Below are 16,062 nucleotides of genomic sequence, written 5' to 3'. Positions count from 1 at the left end.
AGAGGCAGTGGTGGCAGCAGCTGCTTCTAGGGTTCTCAGCCCACAGATGGTGGGGGATCAAGCACTGATCATAGGGGATTGCAGGGATCTCTTTGCTGGAGCTGAGGCAGGATTCTCTTTTTTTGCCTGGCTTAGATCTGGATCAGGGATGGGTGGTGGTACTGGGGCAAGGAGAAGCACTGGTGTGGCAGAGCTTGTGGTGGCTATGGAGAAGGAATCTTCCTCACAGTTCCCAGGCAGAAAGAGCACAGGCCCAGAAAGGAGTAAACACCTCTCCTTTGATCATTCTACCTTAGAAGAATTGGAAACTGAAAGGTCCCTAGACATATCTCTGAAAACAGCTGCACAAAACCCCTGAAGCTTGGAACAGTACGGTGTACTACACACTGGAAGAAGAGACCTATCTTAACAAAGAGCTAAAAAGACAGGCAATTGACTGGGAAAATGAACAGTGTGGGGACTGGGGGGGGTGGGGTGGGATCAGACTATAGACTCTTACTTTGGTGACAAGGAAGATCAAAACATATAACCAGAAGAAGACAACAAAGTCAAAGCTCCTATATCCAAAGCTTCTAAGAAAAATATGAGTTGATTGCAAGTAATGGAAGAGCTCAAAAAGGACTTTGAAAATCAAGTAAGAGAAATAGTAGACAAATTGGGCAGAGAAATGAGAGTGATGCAAATAAATCATGAAAAAATGTGTCAACAGCTTGCTAAAGGAGACCCCAAAAAATGATGAAGAAAATAACACCTTAAAAACAGACTAACCCAAATGGCAAAAGAGGTCCAAAAAGCCAATGAGGACAAGAATGCCTTAAAAAGCAGATTTGGCCAAATGGAAAAGGAGGTCCAAAAGCTCACTGAAGAAAACAATTCCTTAAAAATTAGAATATAACAAGTGGAAGCTAATGACTTTATGAGAAATCAAGAAATTATAGTACAAAGCCAAAAGATTGAAAAAAGTAGAAGAAAATGTGAAATATCTCATTGAAAAAATAACTGACCTGGAAAATAGATCCAGGAGAGATAATTTAAAAATTATTGGATGACCTGAAAGCCATGATAAAAAAAGAAAAAGAGCCTCAACATAATCTTTCAAGAAATTATCAAGGAAAACGCCCTGATATTCTAGAACCAGAGGGGAAAGTAGATATTGAAAGAATCCACTGATCACCTCCTGAAAGAGACCCCAAAAGGAAAACTCCTGGGAATATTGTAGCCAAATTCTGGAGGTCCCAGGTCAAAGAGAAAATATTACAAGCAACCAGAAAGAAATAATTCAAGTATTGTGGAAGCACAATAAAGATAACACAAGATTTAGCATATTCTATATTAAGGGACTGGAGGGCTTGCAATATGATATTCTGAACATCAAGGGGGCTAGAATTAAAATGAAGAATCACCTATCCAGCAAAACTGAGTATAATACTTCAGAGGAAAAAAATGGATGTTCAATGAAATAGAGGACTTTCAAGCATTCTTGATGAAAATATCAGAGCTGAATAGAAAATTTGACTTTCAAATACAAGAATCATGAGAGCATGAAAAGGTAAACAGGAAAGAGAAATCATAAGGGACCTATTAAAGTTGAACTGTTTACAATCCTTCATGGAAAGATGATATTTGTAACTCATGAGACTTTTCTCAGTATTAGGGTAGTTATAATCAATAGAAAGATAGGCAGATAGACAGACAGACAGAGGGCACAGGGGGACTTGAATATGAAGGGATATCTAAAAAATAAAATTAAGGGGTGAGAGAGGAATGTACTGGGAGAAGGAGAAAGGGAGAGGTAGAATGGGGTAAATTACCTCACATAAAAGAGGCAAGAAAAAGCTTTTACAATGGAGGGGAAGAGGGAGGAGGTGAGAGGCAATGAATGAACCTTACTGTCATTGGATTTGGCTTAAGGAGGGAATAACATACACACTCAATTGGGTATAGAAATCTATCTTACCCTACATGAAAGTAGGGGGGAAGGGGATGGGGGTAATGATAGAAGAGAGAGAAAATGGGAGTAGGGGGTAATAAGAAGCAGACACTTTTGAGGAGGGACAGGGTCAAAGAAGAGAATAGAATAAGTAGGGGGGGCAGGATAGGATGGAGGGAAATATAGTTAGTCTTTCACAACATGACTGTTATGGAAGTGTTTTGCGTGACTATATATGTATAGCCTATATTAAATTGCTTGTCTTCTTAATGAGGGTGGTTGGGCAGGGAGAGAATGTAGAACTCAAAGTTTTAAAAACAAATGCTAAAAATTGTTTTTATATGCAACTGGGAAATATGATATACAGGCAATGGGGTATAGAAATCTATTTCCTCCTACAGGAAAATAGAAGGGAAGGAGATGAGGGGGTGAAAGAAGGGAGGGCATATTGGGGGAAGGGGCAATCAGAATGCATGCTGTCTTGGTGTGGGGGGGAGGGGAGAGATGGGGAGAAACTTTGCAACTCAAAATTTTGTGGAAGTGAATGTTGAAAACTAAAAATAAATAAATTAATAAAAATAATGCTACAGGACATAAAAAAACCCTCTCCATTCTATATCCATTATGTATCATTTCATTACTTCAATGTCTCTAATTGCTCTTCATATTGGCCTGTTTTTTGTCTTCTACACCCTCTAATACTGTTCTCAGGCTTCTTTTTTTCCCTCTCTCAACAATCTGCGTTGTACGTTAACTCCCAAAGTTTTGAGTATCACCTTCATTGGCATTCTGAATCCTGGGAAGATTGCCCATCCACCTTCTTTTCCCTTTTGAATAATGGAAAAACAAGTGCCCACTGAAAACTATATTTATAGAGATAGAGAGCTAACATTGAGGAAAATGGAAGAAAAAAGACAGGGGAAAGAGGAAAAAGCTATGAAATATGATAGCAGGAACAACCAAAGGAGAGAAAAAGGCTAGAAGATTTTGTTTATAGTTTGTTACCTCCCAGAACCCTTTGAGCCATAAATCTATGATTTTAAATTTTCATTATAAAAATAATTTCTCATTTCAGTTCAGGAGTTCAGAAACAACCTATTTCTTTGGTCTCTACTCAAGCAAAATTCTCATAGGTTTTAAATTCCTTTGGGCTTTGAGGTAATAAGATTAACTTTAAAGTGGCTGAATTAATTTAGAAAATACTAAACCTTTGAGGCCTTTCCTGATTCTGTTAGTTGTCAATGCACTTTTGCTCCTCAAAATACCATATATATACTTACCTAATAACATACTGTCTCTGCTATAGAATAGAAGCTCCTTGAAGGCAGGAATAGTTTTTACTTGGGGTTCTGCATCTTCTACAGCCTACCACATAAGTAGGCACTTAACAAACGCTGATTAGATTTAATTAGATTATTGGACATTTAATTTTTTTTTTCTAAAAACTGAATTTATGGTGGCAATCAGTTCCACACTATTTCCTGGATGTAGGTATTGTATAAATTTGTATGTTAATTGAAACATTCAGAAAGTGACGTGCCTAATGCTAATAGCTCTATTCAGAACTAGGGGGTGGTGGGGTAGAAGACTGTAGTGAGTTTCAATCCCTAGTGCCCTCTAAATTTCTCATTGGCTCCGTATATTTCAATTCTTGCCTTCTTCTGTATCCCCATTCTAAACTAGAATGCAAGCTCCCTGAGGGGGACCTCCCCCTGGATGACCTCCCTCATGGAATTCCAAACTTGACATTTGACAAAATGAGCTAATGTTTTCCCTTACCCCCAAACCTATTCATCTTCAGAGATTCCTTTGTTTAGCTCTGTTGATGGCACCACTGTCTCCCCAGTCACTCAGATTTAAACTCCCAAACTCATCTTTGATTCCTCTCCAATGTCACCAGCGTCACCTCTACAAAGCCTCTCATTCCCATTTCCTCCTTTGTATGCCCATAGCTAAAATTCTAGTTGGTACCTTTATTATCTAACAGCTGTAATAGTTATTTTTAAATAAATTTTAAAATTATATAGCTTTATTATATTAGAAAAATGCATACCTTTCATTTAATATAGCATTTTCACATTCACCATGACCCACAACCATTTACTAAGTTTTCCATCGTAACAAAGAAAAGCCAAAACCAATTGACAAAGCAAATGTGCCTGAAAGTATATACAACATGCCGTATCCGTAGTCTCCCACCTTTCCAAGGGAATGAAAAAGGAATATTTCCTCATCTCTTCCTTAGACCAAATTTCATCAATACAATTACAAAACACTTGATTTTCTTTACATTATCATAATTATCCTCACAATTGTACTTTTGCAATAACCTTCTCTCTGTTCCCTTTCCTCCAGATTCCCCTTTATAAAATCCAACCTGCATGTTGTTGCCAGAGATACTTTCCTAGTACAATGCTTCCATGCCTTTGTCCCAGCTGGTCCCTCCATCTGGAATCTGCTTATAGTATTTGCTTGTTAATAGCTTATCCATCCTACAGGACCAGCTTAAATGTCACTAACTTGGTGAAGCCTTCTCAGTCCCACCAACTAAAAGTAATTCTCCCCTCTGCTTCCCTGGTACTTTCCTACACACTTTCTACTGCCCTGTCTTGAACTGTCAGTAGGTATACTGTCTAGCCTACTAGACTGTAAGCTCTCAGGGCCAAGATTGTGTATCTTCTTTAGCAAGTAACACATTGTTTTGCATATAAAGAATGGTAACTAACCTGTGATTTTACTGATAAAGAGAACTACCAAATGAAGAAATTCTCTCTGCTGATATACAGGCTGGCATTTTCTCTGCAACTGATAGTCCTAGAGAGATGTCCAGAGGATATAGTACACAAGTTCAATTAAATGCAACCAACTGTGATTTAACTGTTTGCCAGTACAGATAGCATTAGTCCTTTTTGACACACTACTATCTTGACAAATGGCAGACATGGAATTGTTCAGATCATATTGTGTGGATGGTACAGTTTGTTGTTCAGTTTTTCAGTCATGCCCAAATCTTTATAACGCCATGTGGTATTTTTTCTTGGCAAAGATACTAGAATGGTTTGCCATCTCCTTCTCTAGTGTATTAAGGCAAAGAGAAGTTAAATGACTTGCCTAGGGTTGCACAGCTAGTAAGTGTCTGAGGTCACTTTTGAACTCAGGTCTTGCTGACTCCAGGGCCAGAACTCTATCCACTAAGCTATCTAGCTGCCTCTTGGATGGTCCCGTAGATTCTGGTAATTTGTCATCTCATTCTATCATAGACACAAACTACCATAGTCAAGCCTTTTTAAAAAAAAGTATGTATACATGTATATACTAGTTTCCTTAAGATGAAGGGATTATTCAAGATGGCTTCTAAGGTCTCTTCTAGTTCCGGGTCTATTATTCTAGGATCTTATGTGCAGAAGCAACTTGAGAGTAGGGACCGCTTCATTTATGTCTCAGAAATGGCAACATCTAGCTCAGTGCCTGAGATTACCAGGTACTTGATAACTGCTTACTGAGTGATTAATAATAATAATCAAGAATATACTACCCCACCCAGACACCCAACTATAATATCAAATATTTTTATTCCTTGAGTAACTGCTAATTTCAAATTTCCAAGCAGAAAGCCTCTTTTACTCAAAAACAGTTATTCTTTATTTGTGCTCCATTAGAACAGATTTAGTTGTTTGTTAATATATCACGCAGAGTACCATTAGTCCTTTTTGGCACACTACTGTCTTAACAAATGACAGACACGGCATTTTTCAGACCACACTCTGGACGGTACAACAGGCTCTGATATATATCATCTTCCCAGACATTCTGTCATGGACATTAACTACAGGCAAAGTGCAATATCAATTGAACTGCCTTTTAACTGTAATGTGAGTATTTTAATGGGCCTTCTCTGTTTCTGACATGGGCCTTTGCATAAATAAAAGGGAGAAAAGCATTTCCGTTGTAGTCTTCGAATGGAGTAACTGGGCTAGCTGACTCTCCATATTTCCTGGTTTTGTTTTTGAACCTTAGAAACACAATAAAAATTCTAACTTGTGGTGACCCCAACTAGAAGGCTTTTAATTTACATACCTAACCACTTTCAAAGTTTATGGTATGGTAGCCTGACAAAAAAACCAACGATAGTTCAGACAAATTAAAACTGAACTTTCTGATTCTTCCGCATTCTCTTTTATAGTACTATTAATATCCTAAACTTATTTGCATTTCCCCCATGTTCTTGCCGTTATGTTGATATTCAGTATTTCTCAGGAGGCCTTTACACCCCTTAGCGAAACACAGAGGGAAAGGGAAGCTTAATATGCTATATATTAATATAGCTCTTTATCTTCTTGAGAAAAGCAGAAAGAATACTAAGCAGCTTAATACTAAAAGGGTACTCTACAAAGACCAAGTTCTGGCCCTCTTCCTCACCATTTTTTAGTTTATTTTGACTAGCACGAACCTCTGCCGAGAAAATAGGAAAAGCAGGGGAGACATAAGAAAAAAATCTTTAAAAATGTTACATGAATAAAGATGGTGATTAAGGATGTAACTAAAATGATAACTAATGAACTAGTCAGTTCGACCATCAGAAATAATTAGTAAGTCAATTCACTTATTATAAATCAGGAAAACTGCAATTAAGTCAGAATAATCATGAATTCGTAAACCAAAACCTTCATTTTGATGATAGGAAATTTGGCAGGGGGGAGGAAATAAAGACTCCATCTTAGAAATTGTGATGAAGATGAAAGATATACATAATCTGATTGTTCCCTGTGTATGGGGAGAGCAGATTTCAAAAGGCTGAGAGGAGAAAAAAAGGTAGGATCCTAAGGACTAAAATCTTTGAGTGGAAGGCAACATAAAAAGGATAGGAAAGGGGGGAAGAGCCAAGATGGTGGCTGGAAAGCGGGACTAGCGTGACCTCCCTGCCGAGTCCCTCCAAAAACCTATAAAAAATGGCTCGGAACCAATTCTAGAACTGCAGAACCCACAAAACAGCAGAGGGAAGCAGGGCTCCAGCCCAGGACAGCCTGGATGGTCTCTGGGTGAGGTCTATCCCACACTAAGCTGGGAGCTGGGAGCTGGGAACGGAGTGGAGCAGAGCCCAGCCTGAGCGGCGTGGACCAACCAGACCAGGAGCCGGGCGGAGCGGGCCCTAGCGCCCTGAATCAGTGAGCTGCGGCAGTTACCAGACTTCTCAACCCACAAACACCAAAGACAGCGCAGAAGGTTAGTGGGAAAAGCTGCAGGAGTAGAAGGAGTTCGAGGTTCGGCTTCCAGCCCCGGGGGCAGCGGAGGTGGGGCAGCTACAGCTGTTGTTGCTTCCGGCCCCAGGCCCACCTGGTGGGAGGAATTAAGCAGCGGATCAGAGCAGGAGTGCACAGTCTGCTGAACATCTAAGCCCAGTCTGGGTTGGGGGTTCTTGGGGAAGGAGCAGTGCTGGTGTGGCAGAGCTGGCACATCCCCCCAAATGTGGAACATAGAACTCTTTAGTCCACAAGCAGTCATACCCCACTGAAAAACTCAAGGGTCAAGTTAGTTGGTTGGGAATATGGCCAGGCAGTGAAAACGCACCCAGATTCAGTCTCAGACTTTGGATTCTTTCTTTGGTGACAAAGAAGACCAAAACATACAGCCAGAAGTCAACAAAGTCAAAGAGCCTACAACAGAAACCTCCAAGAAAAACATGAACTGGTCCCAGGCCATGGAAGAGCTCAAAAAGGATTTGGAAAAGCAAGTTAGAGAAGTAGAAGAAAAATTGGGAAGAGAAATGAAAAGGATGCGAGAAAACCATGAAAAACAAGTCAATGACTTGCTAAAGGAGACCCAAAAAAATACTGAAAAATACACTGAAGAAAACAACACCTTAAAAAATAGACTAACTCAAATGGCAAAAGAGCTCCAAAAAGCCAATGAGGAGAAGAATGCCTTGAAAGGCAGAATTAGCCAAATGAAAAAGGAGGTCCAAAAGACCACTGAAGAAAATACTACTTTAAAAATTAGATTGGAGCAAGTGGAAGCTAGTGACTTTATGAGAAATCAGGATATTACAAAACAGAACCAAAGGAATGAAAAAATGGAAGACAATGTGAAATATCTCCTTGGAAAAACCACTGACCTGGAAAATAGATCCAGGAGAGATAATTTAAAAATTATTGGACTACCTGAAAGCCATGATCAAAAAAAGAGCCTAGATATCATCTTTCAAGAAATTATCAAGGAGAACTGCCCTGATATTCTAGAGCCACAGGGCAAAATAGAAATTGAAAGAATCCATTGATCGCCTCCTCTAATAGATCCCAAAAAGAAATCTCCTAGGAATATTGTCGCCAAATTCCAGAGCTCCCAGATCAAGGAGAAAATACTGCAAGCAGCCAGAAAGAAACAATTTGAGTATTGTGCAAACCCAATCAGAATAACCCAAGATCTGGCAGCTTCTACATTAAGAGATCGAAGGGCTTGGAATACGATATTCTGGAGGTCAATGGAGCTAGGATTAAAACCTAGAATCACCTACCCAGCAAAACTGAGTATCATGCTCCAAGGCAAAATATGGATTTTTAATAAAATAGAGGACTTTCAAGCTTTCTCAGTGAAAAGACCAGAACTGAACAGAAAATTTGACTTTCAAACACAAGAATCAAGAGAAGCATGAAAAGGTAATCAAGAAAAAGAAAAAGAAAAAGAAAAAGAAATTGCAAGGGACTTACTAAAGTTGAACTGTTTTGTTTACATTCCTACGTGGAAAGATGATGTGTATGATTCATGAGACCTCAGTATTAGGGTAGCTGAAGGGAATATGAATATATGTATATATGTTTATATATATATATATGTGAATGTGTATGTATGTATATATCTATGTGCATATATATAGAGAGAGAGAGCAGACATAGGGTAAGTTGAAGATGAAGGGAAGATATCTAAAAGAAATAAAATCAAATTAAGGGATGAGAGAGGAACATATTGAGAGAGGGAGATAGGGAGAGATAGAATGGGGTGGATTATCTCACATAAAGGTGGCAAGAGGAAGCAGTTCTGTGGGACGAGGGGAGAGGGCAGGTGAGGGGGGAATGAATTAATCTTGCTCTCATCAGATTTGGCCTGAGGAGGGAATACCATACATACCCAATTGGGTATCTTAACCCACAGGAAAGAAGAGGGAAGAAGATAAAAAAAGGGGGGATGATGGAGGGGAGGGCAGATGGGGGTGGAGGTAATCAAAAACAAACACTTTCAAAAGGGGACAGGGTCAAGGGAGAAAACTCAGTAAAGGGGGAGGGGTTGGGAAGGAGCAAAATATAGTTAGTCTTTCACAACATGAGTATTGTGGAAGGGTTATACATAATGATACACATGTGGTCTATGTTGAATTGCTTGACTTCTTGGGGAGGGGGATGGGAAGGGAGGAGGGGGGAGAATTTGGAACTCAAAGTTTTTAAAAACAGATTTTCAAAAACAAAAAAAAAAGTTTTTTGCATGCAACTAGTAAATAAGATACACAGGCAATGGGGTGTAGAAATTTATCTTGCCCTACAAGAAAGGAAGGGAAAAGGGGATGGGAGGGGAGTGGGGTGACAGAAGGGAGGGCTGACTGGGGAACAGGGCAACCAGAATATACGCCATCTTGGAGTGGGGGGGAGGGTAGAAATGGGGAGAAAAATTGTAATTCAAACTCTTGTGAAAACCAAAGTTGAAAACTAAATATGTTAAATAAATAAATTTAATTTAAAAAAAGTAACAATTAAAAAACTCAAAAAAAAAAAAAAAAGGATGGGAAATCCCCAGGAATTAAAATTCAAACACAAAAAGAAAAATAATTCCATTGAGGAGTAACAGAGAGAGCTATCTAAAGCAACAAATATGAATATTCAAGATACTCATCAAAAGTTTTGCAAACTTTTCATTTGCATGTGATCCCACATTCTAAAGTTGCAGCATGGGTTTCTAAATTAACTGAGTCAACTTACCACCTTTTCTTTCAAGAGAAGTATATATCTTACTGCTGACTGGGCTATGGAGGAGAACAATGAAAATCAATTACATTCCAACAGAACAGCAAGGGCATGCAAAGGGATTTCCTCACTATCCCCTTGAGGTACAAAGTGGATCATCCTCATTTTACAGATAAGGAAGTTGAGGCTTAGAGATGTTAAGTGAGCTTCCCAAGGCCACCAAGCCAGTCAGGAAACAGAGCCAGGATTCTAAACCAGGTCTCCTGACTCTAAAATCCAGTACTCATTCGAAGACAACAGATAGAAGGTCCACAGAGTAATAAAGTCGTAGGAATGGAAACATCTTAGACTCTTAGGTATGAACACCCTATGAATTTTGTTTTGAACTTTCCAATCTAAATCATTTTAATGAGCAGGAAAAAAAAGAAATGAAATAGGAGCTCTACCTCCTCTCTCTCATAAATTACTACCTCCTCTAGGAAATGAACCAATTTTTGATCCATTCTTTGATCCTTTTCTTTTCTCCAACATGTCTGAAAGGAGAACATCTTTTGGCTGTCTTCAATTTCCTCACCATTCTCAGGGGATACTCAACTTCAGCACTCCTGACACATAGTACTTATAGAATTGGGTTATACTTTTGTAGGAATCCACCATTATTTTCTCCTCTTTCCATCCTCAGTATGTATTTTGCAAAGTTTAAATGAGTTGATGAGTATCTTGAACATTCATATTTGTTTCTTTAGATAGCTCGCTATGTTACTCCTAAATTGAATTACTTTTCTTTTTGTGTTTGAATTTTAATTCCTGGGGATTTCCCATCCTTTTTAAGTTGCCTTCCACTCAAAGATTTCAGTCCTTAGGATCCTACCTTTTTTTTTTTCTCTCAGCCTTTTGAGATCTGTTCTCCCCATACACAGAGTACAATCAGATTATGTATATCTTTCATCTTCTTTATCACAGTTTCCAAGATGGAGTCATCACTTCAAAATTTCCTGCCAAATTTCCTATCATCAAATTTTCCAGCAATCAGTTTCTTCTTGTTGGTGATAATTCAAATGCATAATAGAACTGTTTACTCTTGAAGGATAAAATTATCGCTAAGGCAAGATGAGGAATCATTAGCTGCTCTGTTCTTGCCAGACTTATATGTCAATATTAGTGTATTTGATAATAATAAATATAGCACTTTAAGGCTTGCAAAGTAATTTGCAAATATTATCTCATTTGATCCTAACAATAACCCTAAGAGCTATTATCTCCATTTTGCGGATGAGGAAACTGAGGTAGACAGAGGTAACTTGCCCAGGATGAAACAGATAATAAGTATCTGTGGCTAGATTTGAACTTGGGCCTTCCTGACACCATGGTCACAGTTCTATCTATTGTACTACCTTCCTGCCTCTACTATCAAAATCCAGAATACTCCTAACAACTATCCCTGCCTGTAAAAATACTGCCCCAGAAAAGCTTGACACTTTTCTTGATTCTTCCTGCTTCCTCTAAGCCCTCATACTTTCTTGTGATCCATTGTATTCAGGTAATGGAAAGAAAAGCATAACATCCAATGCAAAGGATCTCCTCACAGAAGAGCTATCTTACCCCTTAACACTGCATGGCTAACACTCTCCTTCGAGAATAAATCTAATGGTTTATTTGAAAGACCTTTTTCTTCATCTTCTTTTTAGGTTACATTGAAACCTAGAGCTATTTTTTTTCTGTCAAGGAAATAATTAAGCAAAGTAGATGAAAAGTTCAAAAAGAAGCTGAATCACAATTGAAGGTCCAGTGGAAATTAAATGAGAAACCAGAGAAGGTTAGAGAATGAATCTGGGCTAGCAGAGAAAGACTATATAGGGCAAAGTCTACAATGTCAAACTTAGGAGGAATGAAAGAACAGCAGCAAAGCAGCAGATATGTAAGAAACCAGCTGATTATCAAAAAAGGAAAAGCAGTTTTTTACTTTATATTGTATGTTATTAGGATGCCTCAATTTTTAAATCAGGCAAAATTTGGCTTAGGTGCCTCACTGGGGAAGGTCAGGGGGAGAATAAACAGTAAGAAGGTGGCAAATGTATTCTCAGCTTAGATGAGAAGCAAGAACAGTTCTGTTCATGAGTACATAGGAATAACATGTCTACACTTCCACATACTCACTCTTTTGTTTACACTAATGAGCCATGAACAAAACAGGATTGAAAGAATAAGTACTTTTCTCTCCATGAAGGTTCCACTAAATTTTGTTTTCATTTGAACCTCCTGGGACATTTTCATCAATTCCTCCATAAAACCTATGGTTTCCACAGGCTTTGCAATTTCAAAACAAAGTTTCTTTTGTTATGAAGCCAACACAAAAACCACATGGATGAAAGTTCCATGCTTTCTTCCAAAATTCTAACCAGAAGCCTGGGGCTAGCGCGAGTCTGCAACTGATTTTTCACATCTCTGCCCCGGCCTCTGGCTGTTCTCCTACCTCCCTGTTTGAAGTAGCAGTGGTGGAAAGGAATCAGTAGGATAATTAAGGACAACAACAAGGGCAAAATATGGAAGAGGAGAGCCCTCTGTGTTCGTTTCTCCTCCTATTTATCACTAATCACAACTCTTCCTTCTTACTCTCAGGCCTAGAATGCCACGACCTCTTTGGGTTACTGCCAATGTTTTGTTAGGGGAAATGAGAAGTCTTTTGCCTTTTGAAATTGGAGCCATGATGATGGCCAGCATTAGTGCCAGGGAATGAGGAGGGAAGGAGGGAATGGCAGGCAAAGCCTTGTGCATTTCTTTTGTTCCCCAAGTAGTGCAGCTGTGATAAGAGGAGCATTAGATAGAAGCCGTGGGTCAAAACTACTACCCTCATCTTTTCACTTCAACTGTTTACCAATCATAAATTTGCTAAGAGTTAACAAAAACATTTCCATTGCTTGTCTTGGAGCAGGGAGTTAGCAGGGGGATAGATAAGGCAGATTAAGGACACAACTTGTGGTCAATGTTGTCAGCAATATGCCCAAGAATTCTCTCATTGAACTACCATACTTCAGATCTGGAAGGAACCTCAAAGGCTACCATTTGTCAAACTTTACCTCAACAAGAATCTATTCTACAATGTACCAAGAATCAACTCTCCCTATTGATAACTGGTTATCTAGTCTTGTCTGAAGAGCTCAAATGAGGGGAGGCCTCCTCCCTTAGAGGCAAGTCATTTTACTTTTAGATAGCTCAAATAACTACAGTTATTTTTTTCCTTTACATCAAGAAAAAATGTATCCTTTCACAACTCCCATTCTTTTATTTAGTTCTTTAAGGTTTACAAAGGGTTCCACTTACACTATCTCATTAGATTTTCAAAAGAATCTTGTGAGAGAAGTGCTATTATTTTCCCCTTTTACATATGAGGTTAAATGGGGCTATAAGAAGTTAAGCAATTTGTCCATGGCCACATTGACACAAGGTTCAAAGTGTGTTCTTAGGTTTTCCCTGAATCTAAGTCTTATACTCTGTCCATGGGCACCATGAGACTTGTCAGGCCAAATCCTCATACTGCTAAGACCTAAGGCAATACTTTCAGGAGAAGTAGGTCATTCAGCTCTAAGCCTTTCTTTACTTCCCAACACAGACATGCATAGTATATTTCATTACAGTGAGCACCCTGGGACTTTATTTTTCATTTCCTTAAGATGAATGTTTATTGAATACTCAATCATAAAACACATTATTCATATTCAACAAACTAAAGAAATCAAAACAACTAAATTTATTGTTTTAATTTATAACTAAACTCTATTTGAAAACATAAACCTTAAAAAATGAGACAAAAAATGCTAATATTTTTGAGACATTAGAGTAAGTCTGGTCATACTTGGCAGACCTTTAGCTTCTAAGAAAATATTTAAAGCATGCAAGTTACTGCAAATACTGATTCCTGATTGTTTTGAGGAAAAGAATGCAAGACGGGAAGGTCTACAGTAGATATTCAAGTAAATGAAATCAATAAGTTAATAGTCAAATTGGAATTCTGTGACAACATTTTTAACATTTCACAGTAATTTGTTCTATTGTCAAAGCTGTAGGCCCATGGTTCATCTGTTATTCCACCTTTTAAAAGTTTTTAGAGATATTGTGATGCTTATTTATAGTTCATTTAAGTGCAGAAAAGTCTTTGGGGGCTTTTGGGGGAACACCACAATTTTTTCACACTGAAAAGGAGGAAAATGCTATACAGATTTTCTCTATTCAAAGAAAAAATATTTTGAAGGAGTCTAAGCATTCCTTTTGCCCTGGAAATTTTTCCTGCTATTTGTTGTTCAGTTGGGTCTGATTCTTCAAAATCTCATGGACCGTAATGTCCATGGGGTTTTCTTGGCAAAGATACTGGAGTGGTTGGCCATTTCCTTCATATATGCACACACACACACACACACATATACACACACACTATATATACATATATGTATGTATGTATGTTTATACAGTACATATACACATAGGTAGAAATAACCACATATAAATATATACATACGAATATATGTGTTGTATACATACATATGCATATATATGTGATATAAACAAAAGCTTCAAGTTTCAGATGCCACCCTCCTACGTGAAATGTTTTCTAATTCCCCCAATTGTTAAGACTCTCTCCCATGAAATTACTTTGTATTATCAAGTATAAACTTTATATTAATTTGTTTGCTTCTAATCTCCCAAAAGAAAGTAAGGTCCCTGAGGACAGGTGCTATTTCATATTTGTCCTTGTATGTCTAGAGTCTAGTACACTTCCTTATACCTACTATATTGTAAATATTAATTTTTCTCATGGTCATAATCAATCAGAACAGTTGTGAAAGCATGAGTTAAGTAAAATCTGGCCCTAGGACAATAATAAAAATAATTAGAATGCATATACACAGTGCTTTATGATATAGAATGTACTTTAGAGAAACTATCCCATTGAATCTTAACAAACAATCCTGTGAGTTACAAGTCAGGTCGCAAGTATTAGTATACTTGCTTATTAGTGGCACATTATGTATATGCTATATAGAGTCTATGTTTATTAGTATACTTACCCATCTGCTCGATGAGTGAGGAAGGTAAAGCTCAGAGAGACTGCGATTTGCCCATAGTAAAACTGTGAGCCCAGTTCTCTTTGATTCAAATCAGTGGACATTAGCACAGGGTACAGAAAACTTAGGGAAGAGGTAGATTTAACACAGAAAATACATAGGAATGAAAATACTTTCGGTTTTTCTGTCACATTTCCAACATAATGTTTTCCTCTCCACCTGCCCCAAGAAGAAAACAAAAATAAAAAACCCAGGCTTTGTAATGCTAATAAAATGACACAGTAAATCTATTCTCTTACCAGGGTAGAGGGCACAGTCCATAAATGAGAAGTCATCGATTGCAATGTCACCCATGAAGCCATCCCCAACTGCAGCCTCCACCAAGATCTGAGAAAGCAATCAGCACAAATGGTTGGAGTATGGAAGGCATGAACATCCTATTAAATGTTAAGCCTGAATTGCTACTCAAGAGATTTGCTAGGTTACACATTTCTAAATCAGCCTTAAGACTTTTCTCCCACATATACTTTAGACAGTGACACTGTTTAAAAATGGCTAATCATTATTATATCTCTTTCTCATTCACATTAATCACAGTCAACTCCTATGACATTTGTGAGGCTTAGAAGAGCTACAATTCCACTGAAATTTCAGTAACATATAAAATGCTTATAAAATGCCTATTAGAAATGGCGGGTTGTGATTAGTTCTGAGATTTACTATAATAACATTAATCAAGATGAATTATTTTAATACTTATGCAAATGGGTTGCATACTTAGTAGGCATTCCATTGAATCTGATAATATAGCACCTAAGGACCACTAAAGACAATTGAAGAAATACAACCTTTTTGTCCTCTTATATTTCACCAAGTTTGTCCAAGGAAGCTAATGATTTTTTCTCTTCTCAGCTAGATTCTATTTAGTCTATGCATTTACTATGTGCCGATCCCTAAGCTAAGCTCTGGTCATATAAATAAAGGGGAAATAGCCCCTGTCCCTCAAAGAACTTATATTTTTTATTTAAAATAATTTTTTCTTGACAATTTTTTTTTTGTTTTGCATGACTCCTGTATGCCACCCTGTGTTGGTAAACAAAATGGGCTCTTAGCATTCAGTTCA

The 16,062-nt window shown here is 38.0% G+C and overlaps 1 protein-coding gene across 1 annotated transcript in view; it reads right to left on the bottom strand.

Annotated features, from left to right (window-relative positions):
- Positions 1 to 16,062, bottom strand: part of MALRD1 (MAM and LDL receptor class A domain containing 1) — a gene marked incomplete at its 5' end in the record, with an annotated part of 881,642 nt that overhangs the window by 614,076 nt on the left and 251,504 nt on the right. The window contains one exon of the mRNA XM_036760519.1: positions 15,239 to 15,326. Within this exon, the coding sequence (XP_036616414.1) occupies positions 15,239 to 15,326 (88 nt within the window). The remainder of the gene's footprint in view (positions 1 to 15,238; positions 15,327 to 16,062) is intronic.

This window comes from Trichosurus vulpecula, chromosome 5 (assembly GCF_011100635.1).
Source record: "Trichosurus vulpecula isolate mTriVul1 chromosome 5, mTriVul1.pri, whole genome shotgun sequence".
NCBI classification, from domain to species: Eukaryota; Metazoa; Chordata; class Mammalia; order Diprotodontia; family Phalangeridae; genus Trichosurus; species Trichosurus vulpecula.
Note: the sequence above shows the minus strand (reverse complement) of the source record. Positions and strands in the feature narration are given on the sequence as shown.